Genomic DNA, 15949 nt, shown 5'->3' with positions numbered 1-15949 from the left:
CTGCCTCAGCCTCCCAAGTAGCTGGGACTATACCTGGCTAATTTTGTATTTTTAATGGAGACAGGGTTTCACCATGTTGGCCAGGCTGGTCTCGAACTCCTGACCTCAGGTGATCTACCTGCCTCATCCTCCCAAAGTGCTGGCATTACAGGCATGAGCCACAGCCCTGGTCAAATGTTTAGGATTTTGAAAGACAGCTGTGAAAAGGAAAGGGGGACACTAGGAAATCCCTGGCTAGCTGCATCCCAAAAGACTCTGTGCAGTATTATTTGCTCAGTGAACTTTCCCCCAGCCAGTCATTTATCTATTCTTCAGTATTACAGGTCCAGAAAGCAGATCTGGTGACCAGTCTCATATAAGCTGACATGGACTTCCTAACTCACTAGGAAATAAAGTTTGTAAGCCCACGGCCAATGTGCTAATTTTTAGTGGGATATATAACTTAACCATCAACAAGCCAATGTATTTATGACAATAAATGAGCTTGATGGGAAGCCAGTCTGTGGTCTGAAAGCTGCTTCGTGAGCTCACAGGCAAAGCTGAGGAGTTAGGGAAAGGTTATTTATTTAGTGCACCAAGCACAGGACTTGGTCCCTGGGCCAGGGTTCCACCTCCTGGTGCATCCTGCCTCTGTTTCCAATACATCCCTCTCCATCCTCCCGTCTGACTCACACTTCATTCATAGCCTTTCATTTTGCTCTGTGCCTTTAAGTTCACATTGCTTGTCTCTAATCTCCTCCATTGTGGGTCCATTTCAGAGTAGAACTCACAGAAGACACTCTTAAGAACTTTTTTTTCCAAGCTCTTAGGGGGCATCTTACAGTCACCCTAGTGGACAAGCCTACGAATGCCGAATGCATGGGCTTCATACAGGTTAGGTAGTCGGTGTCCCCCTGACTCCAGCTATGAACTGCACCTTCACAGGTGGGGCACAGGGGCCCTCTGACACCCTTCAACCAGCCAGTACTCTCCAACCATCAACGAATGGCCAGGTGAGGTCATCAAATGCATGCATTTGGTAGTATTTACTACATACCTACTATATATGCAGTAGATGGGGATACATCAGTGTGCAAAAGAAAAGAAACCTGCCACCATGGAGTTCTTGTTCTAGGACAGGGTGATAGGTAATAAACAACATACATGGTAGGTTAGAAGGTGATAAGCAAATATAACAGGAAATGTTGGGGATGGGGAAATTGTGCTTTTAGATCCAACACTCAGGGAAGTTCTCAGCTAGGTGATGTGTGAAGAGTGAGCCATGCAAATCCCCGAGGAGAGCATCTAAGGCAGAGGAGACAGCAAGTGCAAAAGTCCTGCCGTAAGAGGGTAACTGGCATAGTCAAAAATTAGCAAGGATGCCAGTTACTGTGGCAACTGCAACCGTCCAGGCAAGAGATGATGGTGGCTTTGCCAGAGGAATTGGGGTGGGAGTGAAGAGAGCGGGCAGAGAGATTCTGGAGACGAAGATTTTGGAGCTAAGCTAGCATTCCCATGTGCTCAACCCATGCTTAGCACACCCTTCCCAAGCTACCCTCTAGAACTGCCTGCCTTATTAGGAGCCCTCAGGAAATATTTTTTTTTTTTTGAGACGGAGTTTCGCTCTTGTTACCCAGGTTGGAGTGCAATGGCATGATCTCGGCTCACCACAACCTCTGCCTCCCAGGTTCAAGTGATTCTCCTGCCTTAGCCTCCCGAGTAGCTGGGATTACAGGCGCCTGCCACCAAGCGTGGCTAATTTTTTTTGTATTTTTAGTAGGAACGGGGTTTCTACATGTTGGTCAGGCTGGTCTTGAACTCCTAACCTCAGATGATCCACCCGCCTCAGCCTCCCAAAGTGCTAGGATTACAGGCGTGAGCCACCACACCTAGTCAATTTTTTTTTTTTTTTTGATCAAAGACAGATACTACTAACTCATCTTGGTATTTAAGTCCTTTATAAGACCCCTCCCCTTAAAATACCAATAAAGAGCTAAAAAGAGGATAAAAATTCAAAACAGATCTAAAAAAATGAGGATATCAGCCAGCCATCTGCAAACAGTTAGGACTCCAGAGCTGAGGAAGCTGAATTAAAAGACTCAGAGCCCTTGCCAGAGTGTTACCCTGTGCATCAAAGTCACCCCTGGGGAAGGAAAAGGCTCAGCCCTCTCCACTGCATATAACCCACCCTTAACTCCAAGAAGAGTCCGTCTAATCATCAAACCTCCGGCCACTGTCCTGTTGCCCACACATTACTTTCTGAGTAGCTGAGGACAGAGTTATGATCCTCCATTCTCCTGATCCCCTTCAGGAACTTTCTTTTTTGTTGTTTATTTATTTGTTTGTGGGAGACAGGGTCTTGCTCTGTTGCCCAAGCTACAGTGCAGTGGTGTGATCATAGCTCACAGCAGCCTTGAACTCCTGGGCTCAAGTGATTCTCCCACCTCAGGCTCCCCAGTAGCTGGGACTACAGGTGCATGCCACCATGCCCTGCTCATTTTTAAATTTTTGTAGAGACAGGGCCTTACTATGTTCCCCAGGCTGGTCTTGAACTCCTGGCCTCAAGTGATCCTCTCAACTCAGCCTCCCAAAGTGCTGGGATTGCAGATGTGAGCCACCAAGCTCAGCCCCTTTCAGGAACTTTCTACATCCAGTGAAGATTTCATGCCCACTGGACTGTACCAGTTTGTGGGTTGGGAATCAAAAGGGATCTTGAGAGCAGGGTAAGACACCATAGCTTTTCAGGTCTTAATCTGATGGAAGAGAAGTAGCCAGCAGCTTTGAATTATTTTTAATTTTTTTATTTATCTACTTTTTAGAGACCATGTCTCACTATGTTGCCAGGCTGGACTCCTGAGTTCAAGCAATCCTCTTGTTTCAGCCTACTGAGTAGCTGAGACTACAGGTGTGTGCTACCGCGCCCAGCTAGCTCTGAATATTTAGAATAAAGTTCTTCCTCATCAGCCAAGAATTGGGCAGTGGGGACAGAAGATCTTTCCTCAATCTCATAGATTAGAACTAAAAGAATGCCCGCTGGCTTCTATTCCCTACAGCCCCTTGGGCTAGAATCAAGTCATGAAATGCATCCTCCCCAGGGCCCTGAAGCCCTTGACCTACTCCTGCCAGGCCCCTTTGCTGGACCTGAGTCACAATAAGGGTAGGTTCCCATTCTGTGGATCCATTGCTCACTCCATCACCAGTGCCCAGAAAGCTCCCTCTTGGCCTGGATGACTCCCCCAAAGAAAGGTGTATTAGTCAGCTATAGCCACAGTAATGCTACAAAACAAGTCACCCCTTAATTCACAGGTTACAATAGCAAGCATTTATTTTTCTTGCTTAGGTATCTGTCTGCAAATTCTAGGTTTGGTTCTAGGCTTTTATGGCTCAAATCCATTCCCCTTTTCTCTGTATTCTCCTTGAACCATCCACTGTCTGGGGCACATTCTTCCCATGACTAATAACAAATACGTGAAGCTTTAAAGCTTCTGTTCCTAACACATCATATCTATCTACATTTCACTGGCCAAAGCAAGTCATATGGCCAAGCCCAAAGCCAATGGGGCAGGAAAATATACTCTGCTCCAAGGAGAGGAAAGTGACTGAATATTTGCTAAAAATTTTCCAATATATCGCAAGAGGACGGGCTCTTCTGGCAGAATTGCCTTCTACCCTTCTCTAGCCACCAACCAGGAGACCTCAGGGTGCAACTCATGACCAGCCCAGGAATATCCTAAGGGACCTGGAGTCTACAACTGATGAGTGTTGGCCTCCTTTCAGCAAGCAAGGGTTCCTAAATTAAGGTGGACCACAGGCAGGGACAGTTGCTATAATATCTGGGATAACTTCCCCATGTAGACAAGCAAGGTATAACTGGGAGGGTGGGATTCACATTCTGAGGGTGGATACACTACTGGCAGGCAGTCTGGACATCACATTTCTGAGTCTCTAAACCTCTTTTTTGTTTGTTTGTTTGTTTGTTTGTTTGTTTTTTGACATGGAGTCTCGTTCTGTTGCCCAGGCTGGAATGCAGAGGCACGATCTTGGCTCACTGCAACCTCCATCTCCCGGGTTCAAGCGATTCTCCTTCCTCAGCCTCCCGAGTAGCTGGGACTACAGGCGCATGCCACCACATCCAGCTATTTTGTTGTATTTTTAGTAGTGACAATGTTTCACTTTGTTGGCCAGGTTGGTCTCGATCTCCCAACGTCAGGTGATCCACCTGCCTTGGCCTCCCAAAGTGCTGGGATTACAGGTGTGAGCCACCATGCCCAGCCAAAAACAACAATTTTCTTTCTTTTTTTTTTTTTAAAGGAGTCTCACTCTGTCACCCAGGCTGGAGTTCAGTGGCATGATCTCGGCTCACTGCAACCTCCGCTTCCCAGGTTCAAGTGATTCTCCTGCCTCAGCCTCCTGAGTAGCTGGGACTACAGGTGTGCACCACCACACTCAGCTAATTTTTGTGTTTTTAGTAAAGATGGGGTTTCACCATGTTGGTCAGGCTGGTCTCGAACTCCTGACCTCGTTATCCGCCTGCCTTGGCCTCCCAAAGTGCTTGGATTACAGGTGTGAGCCATCACACCTGGCCAAAACAACGTTTTTTTATTACACTGAGGAATGGCCAAGTTGTACAGATGCCAGTGCTCTCATACCCTAGCCGTGGGCATGTAAATAGGTAAACCTCTTCCCAGGGTAATTGGAGAGTGTCACCATGTGTCTTATGTGGCTCACACTGATTGCAGGTTGTGTCATATCCCTGAGGAGTTCACATCTATAATAGGGGTACAAAAAATATTTATTAAATGAAAGGCAACAGTATAATTGCTGGAAAATGCAAGTTTTAAAAAATTAATATTTACTGATGCAAATAGGCTTAAAAACATTCCTCGGGGGAAGAAAAGAAACTTTAAGGCCAGGCATGGTAGCTCACGCCTGTAATCCCAGCACTTTGAGAGGACAAGGCAGACGGATCACTTGAGGTCAGCAGTTTGAGACCAACCTGGCCAACATGGCAAAACCTTATCTCTACTAAAAATACAAAAATTAGCCAGGTGTGGCGGCACACACCTGTAATCCCAGCTACTCAGGAGGCTGAAGCAGGAGAATTGCTTGAACCTGAGAGACAGAGGTTCGTTGTGTGACCATACTTCATATAAGTATATAACTATCCACTGAGTATAGTATGGAAAGGAAGGAAAAAAGAATAACTTTACAGGGGAGAAACCTGATAAGCACTACTTTAGCCAGTTGATCAAGTTCAACATCAACAGTCATGAATCACATCAATAGTATATACCCTTGATATAAGATGAAAATGGTACTTTACCTCCTTCCAAAAAACCTCATTACCCAAGCCTAATTGTGAGAAAAACATAGAAAAGGTGGGGCACAGTGGCTCACACCTGTAATCCCAGTACTTTCGGAGGCCAAGGTGAGTGGATCACCTGACGTCAGGAGTTCAAGAACAGCTTGGCCAACGTGGTGAAACCTCATCTCTACTAAAAATACAAAATTAGCCGGGCGTGGTGGTGCATGCCTGTAATCCCAGCTATTTGGGAGGCTTGAACCTGGGAGGCTTGAACCTGGGAGGCAGAGGTTGCAAGGAGCCGAGATCACGCCATTGCACTCCAGCCTGGGCAACAAGAGTGAAACTCCGTCTCAAAAAAAAAAAAAAAAAAAAAAAAATTAGAAAAAAAATCCAATAGAGGGAGATCCTATAGTATACCTGACTACTACTCCTCAAAAATTTCAAGGTCATCAAAAACAAGGAAAGCCTAAGAAAACGTCATAGCCAAGAGAAACAAAAACTGTTTTTTCTCTCTGCTCACATTCAACACAGAACACTTCTGTGATCAGATGTGGTGGGCTTCCCTCCACATCAAGCAATTCTTCAGCAGACACCAACTGGTGTCTGTAATTCAGTTCCACTCTGGCACTACCCGGCTGAGATGGTGTCAGATCCCACAGGTCAAGGGCTCAGTCCCGCAAGATGCCTCCACTTCAGACGCCAATCACAAGTCCCAGGTAGAGACCCGTTGTAGAAACAACTTATAGCTGACTGATCAGCTATAAATCAGGGTTCCCATGACCTAGCACCTCAGGTTCAATACTTTTTTTTTTTTTTTTTTGAGATGGAATCTCACTCTGTCGCCCAGGCGAGAATGCAGTGGTATAATCTCGGCTCACTGCAAACTCTGCCTCCCAGGTTCAAGCAATTCTCCTGACTCAGCCTTCAGAGTAGCTGAGACTACAGGCGTGTGCCACCACACCCAGCTAATTTTTGTATTTTTAGTAGAGACAGAGTTTCACCATGTTGACCAGGCTGGTCTTGAACTCCTGACCTCAGGTGATCCACCCACTTCGGCCTCCCAAAGTGCTGGGATTACAGATGCGAGCCACCGCATCCGGCCTCAATAATTTCTTAAAATGGCACACAAGACTCAGGGAAACACTTTACTTAAGTTTACCAGTTTATTATAAAGGATACAGATGAACAGCCAGATAAAAGAGATGGATGGACAGGGCAAGGTGTGGGTGGACGTGGAGCTTCCATGCCTCCTCTGGGTGTGCCACCCTCCCAGCACCTCCACATGTTTAGCAACCCAGAAGCTCATCAGAGCTTGTTGTTCAAGAGGGGGTATTTTGGTTTTTGTTTTGAGACCAGGGTCTAACTCCGTCACCCAGGCTGGAGTATAATGGCACAAACATGGCTCACTGCATCCTCGACCACCTAGGCTCAGGTGATCCTCCTACCTCAGCTTCAGCCTCCTGGGTAGCCGGGACTACAGGCACACACCACTAAACCCAGCTAATTTTTTCTGCTTTTTGTAGACATGGGGGTCTTGCTATATTGCCCAGGCTGGTCTCAAACTCCTGGATTCAAGCAGTCCTCCAACCTGAGCCTGCCAAAGTGCTGGAATTACAGATGTGAGCCACCATGCCCAACCCAAGAGTTGTAACAGAGCCACCCTGCTTCCCAAAAATTGGTGGGTGGGGATAAAAATTCCAACCCTCTAATCCTCTAATTACTTGGTCTTTCTGGTGACTGTCCCCACTCTGAGGTTATCTAGGGGACCAGCCCTAAATCACCTCATTAGCATTAACTCAGGTATGATCAAAAGGGGCTCATTATGAATAACACAGGACACTGCAATCATTCAGAAAATTCCAAGGGTTTTAGGAGCTCTGTGACAGGAACCAGGGACAAAGACAAAATACTGTGTATATTTCCTATTATACCACAGAACCTAAGGAGACTCGACAACTAAATATAATGTGGTATTCTAGAAGAGAAAAGGGACATTAGGGAAAATATAAGGAAAGCTGCATAAATGATGGAGTTTAGTTAATAAGGTATCAATATTGGTTCATTAATTATGATAAATGTATCATACTAAGGTAAAATGTTCATAATAAGGGAAATTGGGGGGATGGCAGACTATCTTCTTGCCTCTTTAAGTCTAAAACTATTCTAAAAATAAAGTTTATTAATATAAGAAACAGAACTGAAAGACAAAAATAAACAAATACACAATTACAGCTGGAAACTTCAACACTATTCTCTCAACAATTGATAGAACTAAACTGAACATCAGCAAGGATACAGAAGAATTCAACACCACCATCAGTCAACAGTATCTAATCAACATCTATAAAACACTCCACCCAACAAAAACAGAAGACATATTATTCTTTTCAAGCACCTATGGCTTGTGTACCAAGATCATGTAAACCAAAAAGTTTCTGAGACAGGCCTCGCTCAATGTAGAAGTTTATTTTGCCAAGGTTAAGGACATGCCCAGAAGTAAACTCAGAATCACAGAAACAGTCTGTGGTCTGTGCCTGTCTCTAAAGATGAATTTAAGGGCGTCAGTATTTAAAGGGGAAAAGTGGGCTGAAGAGGAACAGTCATCCACATGTCGCAAGAGAAAAGGAGCAAGTAGGGAAAGAGTCAATTATGTATTCGTCTCATGCTCAGTAAATCATTAAGATAAGGGGAACACGGAGTAGCTAGCTTTGGAGATAATTTAACCTGTTATCTGTAGCTGTCTGCTTAGGAACACAATGAAAGGCAGCTTCTTGCATGATTCGGCTCTCAGTTTAATTTTTTTCTTTTGGCCTCGTGAATTGGGATCCTGGGTTTTTATTTTCCTTTCATAATCATATACCATATCCTGGGCCATAAAACAAACCTGAACAAATTTAAAGGAATTGAAATCATGCCAAGTGTGTTCCCCAACCCCTGTGGAATCGAACTAGAAATCAATCAGAAAGATCAAAAGAAAATCTCCAAAAACTAGGAAACTAAAAAACACACTTCTAAATAATCCCTGAGTCACAGAGAAGTCTCAAGAGGAATCAAAACATATATTGAACTGAGTGAAAATGAAAACACATCAAAATTTGTGGGACGCAGCTTAAACAGTGGTGAGAGGGAAATTTAGGACACTAAATGCTTACATTCGAAAAGAAGAAATGTCCCAAATCTATAATCTGACCTCACACCTGTGAAACTGATACAGGAATTTAAAAAGGAATTATTTAGCAGGTAGTGAAGGTAAGGAAGTCCTCAGTAAGGTTTTCCTTTTAATACAAAGCAGCCCCCAAATCATTTCTTTTTTTTTTTTTTTTTTTTTTTGAAACGGAGTTTCACTCTTGTTGCCCCAGGCTGGAGTGCAATCGTGCGATCTCGGCTCACTGCAACCTCTGCCTCCCGGGTTCAAGCGATTCTCCTGCCTCACCCTCCCAAGTAGCTGGAATTACAGGCGCCCGCCACCACGCCACGCTAATTTTATATTTTTAATAGAGACAGGGTTTGGCCATGTTGGTCAGGCTAGTCTCGAACTCCTGACCTCAGAGCTGGGATCACAGATGTGAGCCACCGCCCCCGGTCAATCATTTTCTTTTCTAACAAATAACAGCCTGTAAAATCGACCTGCAAACATGAAAAGGCAAGCTAGAAGCTTGCACGAGTGAATGCTTACAGCTGTGCCAATAGGAAAGGGCTTACCTGGGGGCTAGGCATGTTCAACATGGCGGCTCCATCTTCCTTCACGTGTACGGTGAGGAGAAGACAATATGGCACCGGCCAAGTAACGACTCCATTTGTATAATAGAAGATTAGGATGGGGTCGCCAGCTTCCTCGCATACTATGTAGACGTCAAACCTGGTCCAACCAATCTTTGGGCGCTATAAATCAGACAGCGCCTCATCAAGCCAGTCTATAAAATCCAGAGCACTTTGCTGCGGGCCGAAGTCCCACTCGGAGCCCCTCTCTCTGGCGGGAGAGAGTGCTATTCTAGTCTCCTTTCTCTTTCTTTTGCCTATTAAACCTCAACTCCTAAACCCACTTCTTGGGTGTCCACATACTCAATTTTCCTTGTTGTGAGACTACGAACCTCGGGTATTTAGTCCAGACAACGACGCTGCTTCAAAACTAGAAAGAAGAGCAATGGCCGGACGTGATGGCTCACGCCTGTAATCCCAGCACTTTGGGAGGCCGAGGCGGGTGGATCACGAGGTCAGGAGATAGAGACCATCCTGGCTAACACGGTGAAACCCCGTGTCTACTAAAAATACAAAAAATTAGCCGGGCTCCCTGGCGGGCGCCTGTAGTCCCAGCTACTCGGGAGGCTGAGGCAGGAGAATGGCGTGAACCTGAGAGGCGGAGCTTGCAGTGAGCCGAGGTCGCATCACTGCACTCCAGCCTGGGCGACAGAGCGAGACTCCATCTCAAAAATAAATAAATAAATAAAAATAAAATAAAAAACTTACGGGAGGAAGTCAAGGCCATGATTAACGGAAAATTCATAGCTTTAAAGGCACATGTTAGAAAGGAAGAAAGTCAAAATTAACAAGCGCCCACCTCAGAAAGAAAAAGAACAGTGCATTAAGCCTAAATAAAGTAGAAAACAGAAAATAATAAAGATAAGAACAGAAGTTAATAAAATTAAAAATCTACTTACAAAAGAGAGGATCATGAAGCCAAAAGTTGTTTCTTTTAAGACAATGTGCAATTATTTCCTGGTGAGCTTGAACAAGAGAAAAAGAGAAAGCGTCCATAGTCAAGAAAGAAGTCCGGGGAGGGAGGGGAGAAAGGGTTTAAAAATTAACTATTGCGTACTATTTTCACTACCTCAGCACTTGTGTGCCAGGATTATTCATATTCCAAACCTCAGCATCGCACAGTATACTGTGATCCCCAAATATCTGAGACAGTTCTCAGTCAATTTTGGAAGTTTATTTTGCCAAAGTTAAGGATGCGCACCCGTGACACAGCCTCAGGATGTTCTGAGGACATCTGCCCAAGGTAGCCAGGGCACAGCTTGGTTTTATACATTTTAGGGAGACATGAGACATCAATCAACACATGTAAGATGTACATTGGCTCCATCCAGAAAGGCGGGACAATTCAAATTGGGGAGGGGGATTCCAGGTCATAGATAGGTAAGAGACAGTTGCATTCTTTTGAGTTTCTGATGAGCCTTTCCAAAGGAGGCAATCAGATAAGGATTTATCTCAGTGAGCAGAGGGATGACTTTGAGATCAGTCTGTTCTTTGTCCACAAGGAAATTCCTTGTGGGGATGTAGCTTTATTATCTAAGTTGCTAACTTTCTTAGGAAGAGAATGGGAGGCAGGTTTGCCCTCAGCAGTTTCCAGCTTGACTTTTCACTTTGGCTTAATGATTTGGGAGTTCCAAGATTTATTTTCCTTTTACGATACCCAGGTAACAAACCTTCACAGGTACCCCCCAAATCTAAAATAAAAGTTGAGACCAAGTGTGGTGGCTCAAGCCTGTAATCCCAGCACTTTGGGAGGCTGAAGCAGGCGGATCACTTGAGATCAGGAGTTTGAGACCAGCTTGGCCAACATGGTGAAACCCCATCTCTACTAAAAAATACAAAAATTAGCTGGGTGTGGTGGTAGGAGCTAGTAATCCCAACTACTCAGGAGGCTGAGGCAGGAGAATTGCTTGAACCCGGGAGGCAGCAGTTGCAGTGAGCCAAGATTGTGCCACTGCGCTCCATCCTGGGGGACAGGGTGAGACTCCATCTCAAAAAAATAAAGAAAGAAAAGAAAAGATGAAAAAAGAAAAGAAAAGAAAAGAAAAGAATGGGTTATATATAAAAAAGTAAAGATTTGGCACTCAGCTTGGAGAAAGGAAGTTAAAGACATGATAATGGTTTCAAACATCTGTTGACATGAAGACCTAAAGAAGACTGAACAAAATAACATGAATTAAAATGCATCTGGCCAGGCACAGCGGTTCACGCCTGTAATCCCAGCAGTTTAGGAGGCCAAGGCAGGTGGATCACCTGAGGTCAGGAGTTCGAGACCAGCCTGGCCAACATGGTGAAACCCCATCTCTACTAAAAATATAAAAATTAGCTGGGCATGGTATTGGGTACCCGTAATGCCAGCTACTCAAGAGACTGAGGCAGGAGAATTGCTTGAACCCAGGAGACAGAGGTTGCAGTGAGTCAACACAGTGGCACTGCATTCCAGCCTGGGTGACAGAGTAAGACTCTGTCTCAAAAAAAAAAAAAAAAGATGCATCACAGACTTTTTGATTTACATGAAGCAACATAATTTGAAGAACTGCTTATGATGGAAGAAAATAAAAGAAAAGGATTTTACTACGAATTGAACTTTAAAATTTTAAGTGGTTAATCAAATTATGTTTATAATGAATAATTTACATAATATTTTGTTTGACTCAAATCTGTGGCTGAAGCAAACACAGTTTATCATATAGAATAGTTAGAAGACAGCAGAAACAATTTCACTGACACGACTAGATAGGTCTAGCTCACATTTTACAGGTATATAGTAAATCGCAACTGCAAAATTCTTCTAATTTTTAGGTACTGAAAGTCAAAGTGATGATTAATCAGATTGTGAATTTGTCCTGTAAAAGATTACCTTGACAATGGACTGAAATAATGGAGCTCCTACTCTAAGAAATATTCTCCCTAGAGCAATCTTACTCTTGCTGGAACTGGATAAGAAAATTTTGATTCCCTTTGGATTCTCAAAGAATCGTGAACTCATATGAAAATCAAGAAATTTCAGTTTTAAACTATTAAATAAGGAAGAGATGACACTAAAGGGCTAAAGATAAAATCCAAACCCATCAATTGCACCTTAGATTTTATTTTACTAAAGTGAGCAGAAAGATTTATCACTTATGTCTTAATAAGAGAATTAAGCAAATTGAATCAATTGTTTAAGTCATATTTATTGATAAGCCCATTTTTAGGCCACAGTTTAGCTTAATTGCCATTTAGCAGATCATCTGCTTACTTTTCTTTTTAAAATTTTATTTCTCCGTATCATTAAAATTTTTATATAGTGAAAATAGAGTTTTTTTTAAAAAAATAAAAATAGAAATCACTCATGAACATAAAACAATAATACATGGATATGATGAAGTTAAGCCAATAAATTTGAAAACCTAGTGAAATAAACAAATTCCTTTAAAAACACAATGTACAAAATCTCTCCTAAAAAAGATAACATGGGCTAGGCACAGTGGCTCACGCCTGTAATCCCAGCACTTTGGGAGGCCGAGGCGGGTGGATCACCTGAGGTCAGGAGTTCGAGACCAGCCTGACCAACACGGAGAAACCCCATCTCTACTAAAAATACAAAATTAGCCGGGCACGGTGGTACATGCCTGTAATCCCAGCTACTCAGGAGGCTGAGGCAGGACAATCGCTTGAACCTGGGAGGCAGAGGTTGCAGTGAGCCGAGATCATGACATTGCACTCCAGCCCGGGCAACAAGAGCGAAACTCTGCCTCAAAAAAAAAAAAAAGAAAGAAAGAAAAAGAAAATATGAATAATCCTATAATAAAGAAATAAATTAAATCTGCAACTTAAAAAACTTTCTGAGACTAAATGGCTTCACTTGTGAATGCCATCCACACATCTAAGGGTGCAAATTTTATTTTATTTTATTTTATTTATTTATTTGAGACGGAGTTTGCTCAAATTTATTTATTTGAGATGGAGTGCAATGGCGTGATCTCACATCACTGCAACCTCTGCCTCCCGGGAGGAACACCAATGTTAAACAAACTCTTTCAAAGACTGAAAAAAGAGCGAACACTGCCAAATTCATGTTATGAGGCCAGAAAAACTTTGATACTAAAATCAGACAAGAAAGGATGGGGACATTCCAAGAAAAGATGGGGAACAACTGGAAGTCTCATACCTGCTCCATTTGCCCCAGGCAGCTTTCCTGAGCCTTGGATGACCACTTCACAATTCTTATACTCCAGGTAAGTTTTATATCCCAGGGCCGCATGACTCACTGAACTAATGTATTGAAGGACATCCTGTTTCTGAACGGGACTAGAACAGAGTCCAGACAGTTTTATACCTGCAGGAGGGTATGTCCATTGGTACCACTACTTTGGGAAGCTGGTTCAAATTATCACCTGAAGTTGAAGTGACTTTATGAACCATCAGTTCCACCTCCAGGCACATACCAATCAAAATGTGTTCCCGTTTTTTTTTTCCTCCCTGACACCACCGAGGTCGCACGCGTGAGGCCTCTCCGCCGCCCGCCGCCGCAGACGGGGCCCCGATGCGCTACATCGCCTCCTACCTGCTGGCTGCCCTCGGGGGTAACTCTTCCCCCAGCGTCAAGGACATCAAGAAGATCTTAGACAGTGTGGGCATCGAGGCGGACGACGACCGGCTCAACAAGGTTATTAGTGAGCTGAATGGAAAAAACATTGAAGATGTCATTGCCCAGGGTATTGGCAAGCTTGCCAGTGTACCTGCCGGTGGGGCTGTGGCCGTCTCCGCTGCCCCAGGCTCTGCAGCGTCTGCTGCTGGCTCCGCGCCTGCTGCAGCAGAGGAGAAGAAAGATGAGAAGAAGAAGGAGTCTGAAGAGTCAGACGATGACATGGGATTTGGCCTCTTTGATTAAATTCCTGCTTCCCTGCAAATAAAGTCTTTTTACACATTTAAAATATATATATATATATGTTCCCATGTGTACCATGTGACAAGCATGCTCATTGCAATATTTATTCATAATAGCCATAATAGCCCAATTATTCATAATTGGGTTGTTAGAAACAACCCAAATGTCGTGGTGGCTCACGCCTGTAATCCCAGCACTTTGGGAGGCCGAGGTGGGCGGATCCCTTGAGACCAGGAGCTCCAGACCAGCCTGGCCAACATGGGGAAGCCCCGTCTCTACTCAAAATACAAAAAAAATTAGCCGGGCCTGGTGGCAGGTGCCTGTAATCCCTGCTACTCGGGAGGCTGAGGCAGGAGAATCGCATGAAACCAGGAGGCGGAGGTTGCAGTGAGCCAAGATCACGCCATTGCAATCCTTGGCAACAAGAGTGAAACTCCGTCTCAAAAAAATAAATTAATTAATTAAAATTAAAATTAAAAAAAGGATCAGATAAGAAAAATGTATTATATATAAAAATGCATGAGCTACTACCGCACACAACAACATAATGCATCTCATGAATATAATGCTTCACGAAAGAAGCCAAGCTTCAAAGAACACATTCTGTAAGATTCCAAATATGGAAAGTTCATGATAGGCAAACAATTAAAAATGATAGTGTTAGAAGTCAAGTCCTTTTGCAAAGTGGGAGGAACTTACGTTTCATGAAAGGGACTTTGGTAGTGCTGGCCATGTCTCATTTCTTTACCTGCCTCATGGTACAAAGCTGTTTACTCTGCTAATTCATCATACATTTATATTTTGAGTAATTATCTCTGTGAAACAAGTTCACTGTGCACTTAGTTACCAACTTATCTGAGTCCAGTGAGACAAAACACCCACATATGCAACAAGTTACCTGAAGAGGATCTATTACTTACAGATAGGCACCAAGGGATAACAGAAGCCTAGGGTTCATTGTGAGCTGGTCACCTAAGGCTCAGGAAAGCAGCCTGGGGCAGAAGGCGTCTCAACTGTGCATGCCCCACTTGCACTGCAGCTGAGAGCCCCCAAGAAGCAGCCCACCCTGGGCTTTATACCCCGGAGATACATGATTCACTGGACTAAAGTGTTGAAGGACATCCTGTTTCTTTCTTTTTTTTTTTTTTTTTTTCTTGAGACAGAGTCTCGTTCTGTCGCCAAGACTGGAGTGCAGTGGTGCGATTTCGGCTCACTGCAACCTCCACCTCCCAGGTTCAAGCGATTTCCCTGCCTGGCCTCCTGAGTAGCTGGGATTACAGGTGTCCACTACCACGCCAGGCTAATTTTTTGTATTTTAGTAGAGGCAAGGTTTCACCACGTTGGCCAGGCTGGTCTTGAACTCCTGACCTCAGGTCATCCATCCACCTCGGCCTCCCAAAGTGCTGGGATTACAGGCATGAACCACCAAGCCCAGCCAGGACATCCTGTTTCTGATGGGGACTGGAACAGAGCGCAGGCAGTTGTAGCGAATCCCTCCTTATCACAGGATGTTGCATTCCCAGCACATTCAAGTTATTTTGAGAACTATAAGCCAGAAAGGGGGAAGAGCTGGGTTGGTCCAAGGCCACCAGGAGAACTGTCCTGCACTCTGTATGCTATGTTTCAGTATAAAAAGTTGAAGAAAGGCCAGGTGCAGTGGCTCATGCCTTTAATCCTAACACTTTGGGATGTCAAGTCAGGAGGACTGCTTGAGCCCAGAAGTTAGATACTAGCCTGGCCAACATAGTGAGACCTTGACTCTACAAATAATTTTTAAAATTAGCTAGGTGTGGTGGTGCATGCCTGTGGTCCCAGCTACTCAGGAGGCAGATGTGGGAGGATGGCTTGAGCCCAGAAGATGGAGGCTGCAGTGAGCCATGATCACGCCACTGCACTCCAGACTGGGCGACAGAGCAAGAGCCTGTCAAAAAAAAAAAAAAAAAAAAAAAAAAGTTGAAGTAAAAAGGAGAAAGAATTATAGACCAAAGAGACTTAGGATATAGCAATGGTTCCTAATCAAATCTCTCTTTGACGAT

At 44.0% G+C, this 15949-nt stretch overlaps 1 protein-coding gene across 1 annotated transcript; it reads left to right on the top strand.

Annotated features, from left to right (window-relative positions):
* The first annotated feature begins 13474 nt into the window (after positions 1 to 13474).
* Positions 13475 to 13959, top strand: LOC126929137 (60S acidic ribosomal protein P2-like). The gene has a single exon (XM_050745267.1). It carries the CDS (start codon positions 13569 to 13571, stop codon positions 13914 to 13916), a length of 348 nt encoding a protein of 115 aa, XP_050601224.1. The 5' UTR covers positions 13475 to 13568; the 3' UTR covers positions 13917 to 13959.
* The last annotated feature ends 1990 nt before the right edge of the window (positions 13960 to 15949 follow it).

Source organism: Macaca thibetana, chromosome 10 (genome assembly GCF_024542745.1).
Source record: "Macaca thibetana thibetana isolate TM-01 chromosome 10, ASM2454274v1, whole genome shotgun sequence".
In the NCBI taxonomy this organism is placed as follows: Eukaryota; Metazoa; Chordata; class Mammalia; order Primates; family Cercopithecidae; genus Macaca; species Macaca thibetana.
Note: the sequence above shows the minus strand (reverse complement) of the source record. Positions and strands in the feature narration are given on the sequence as shown.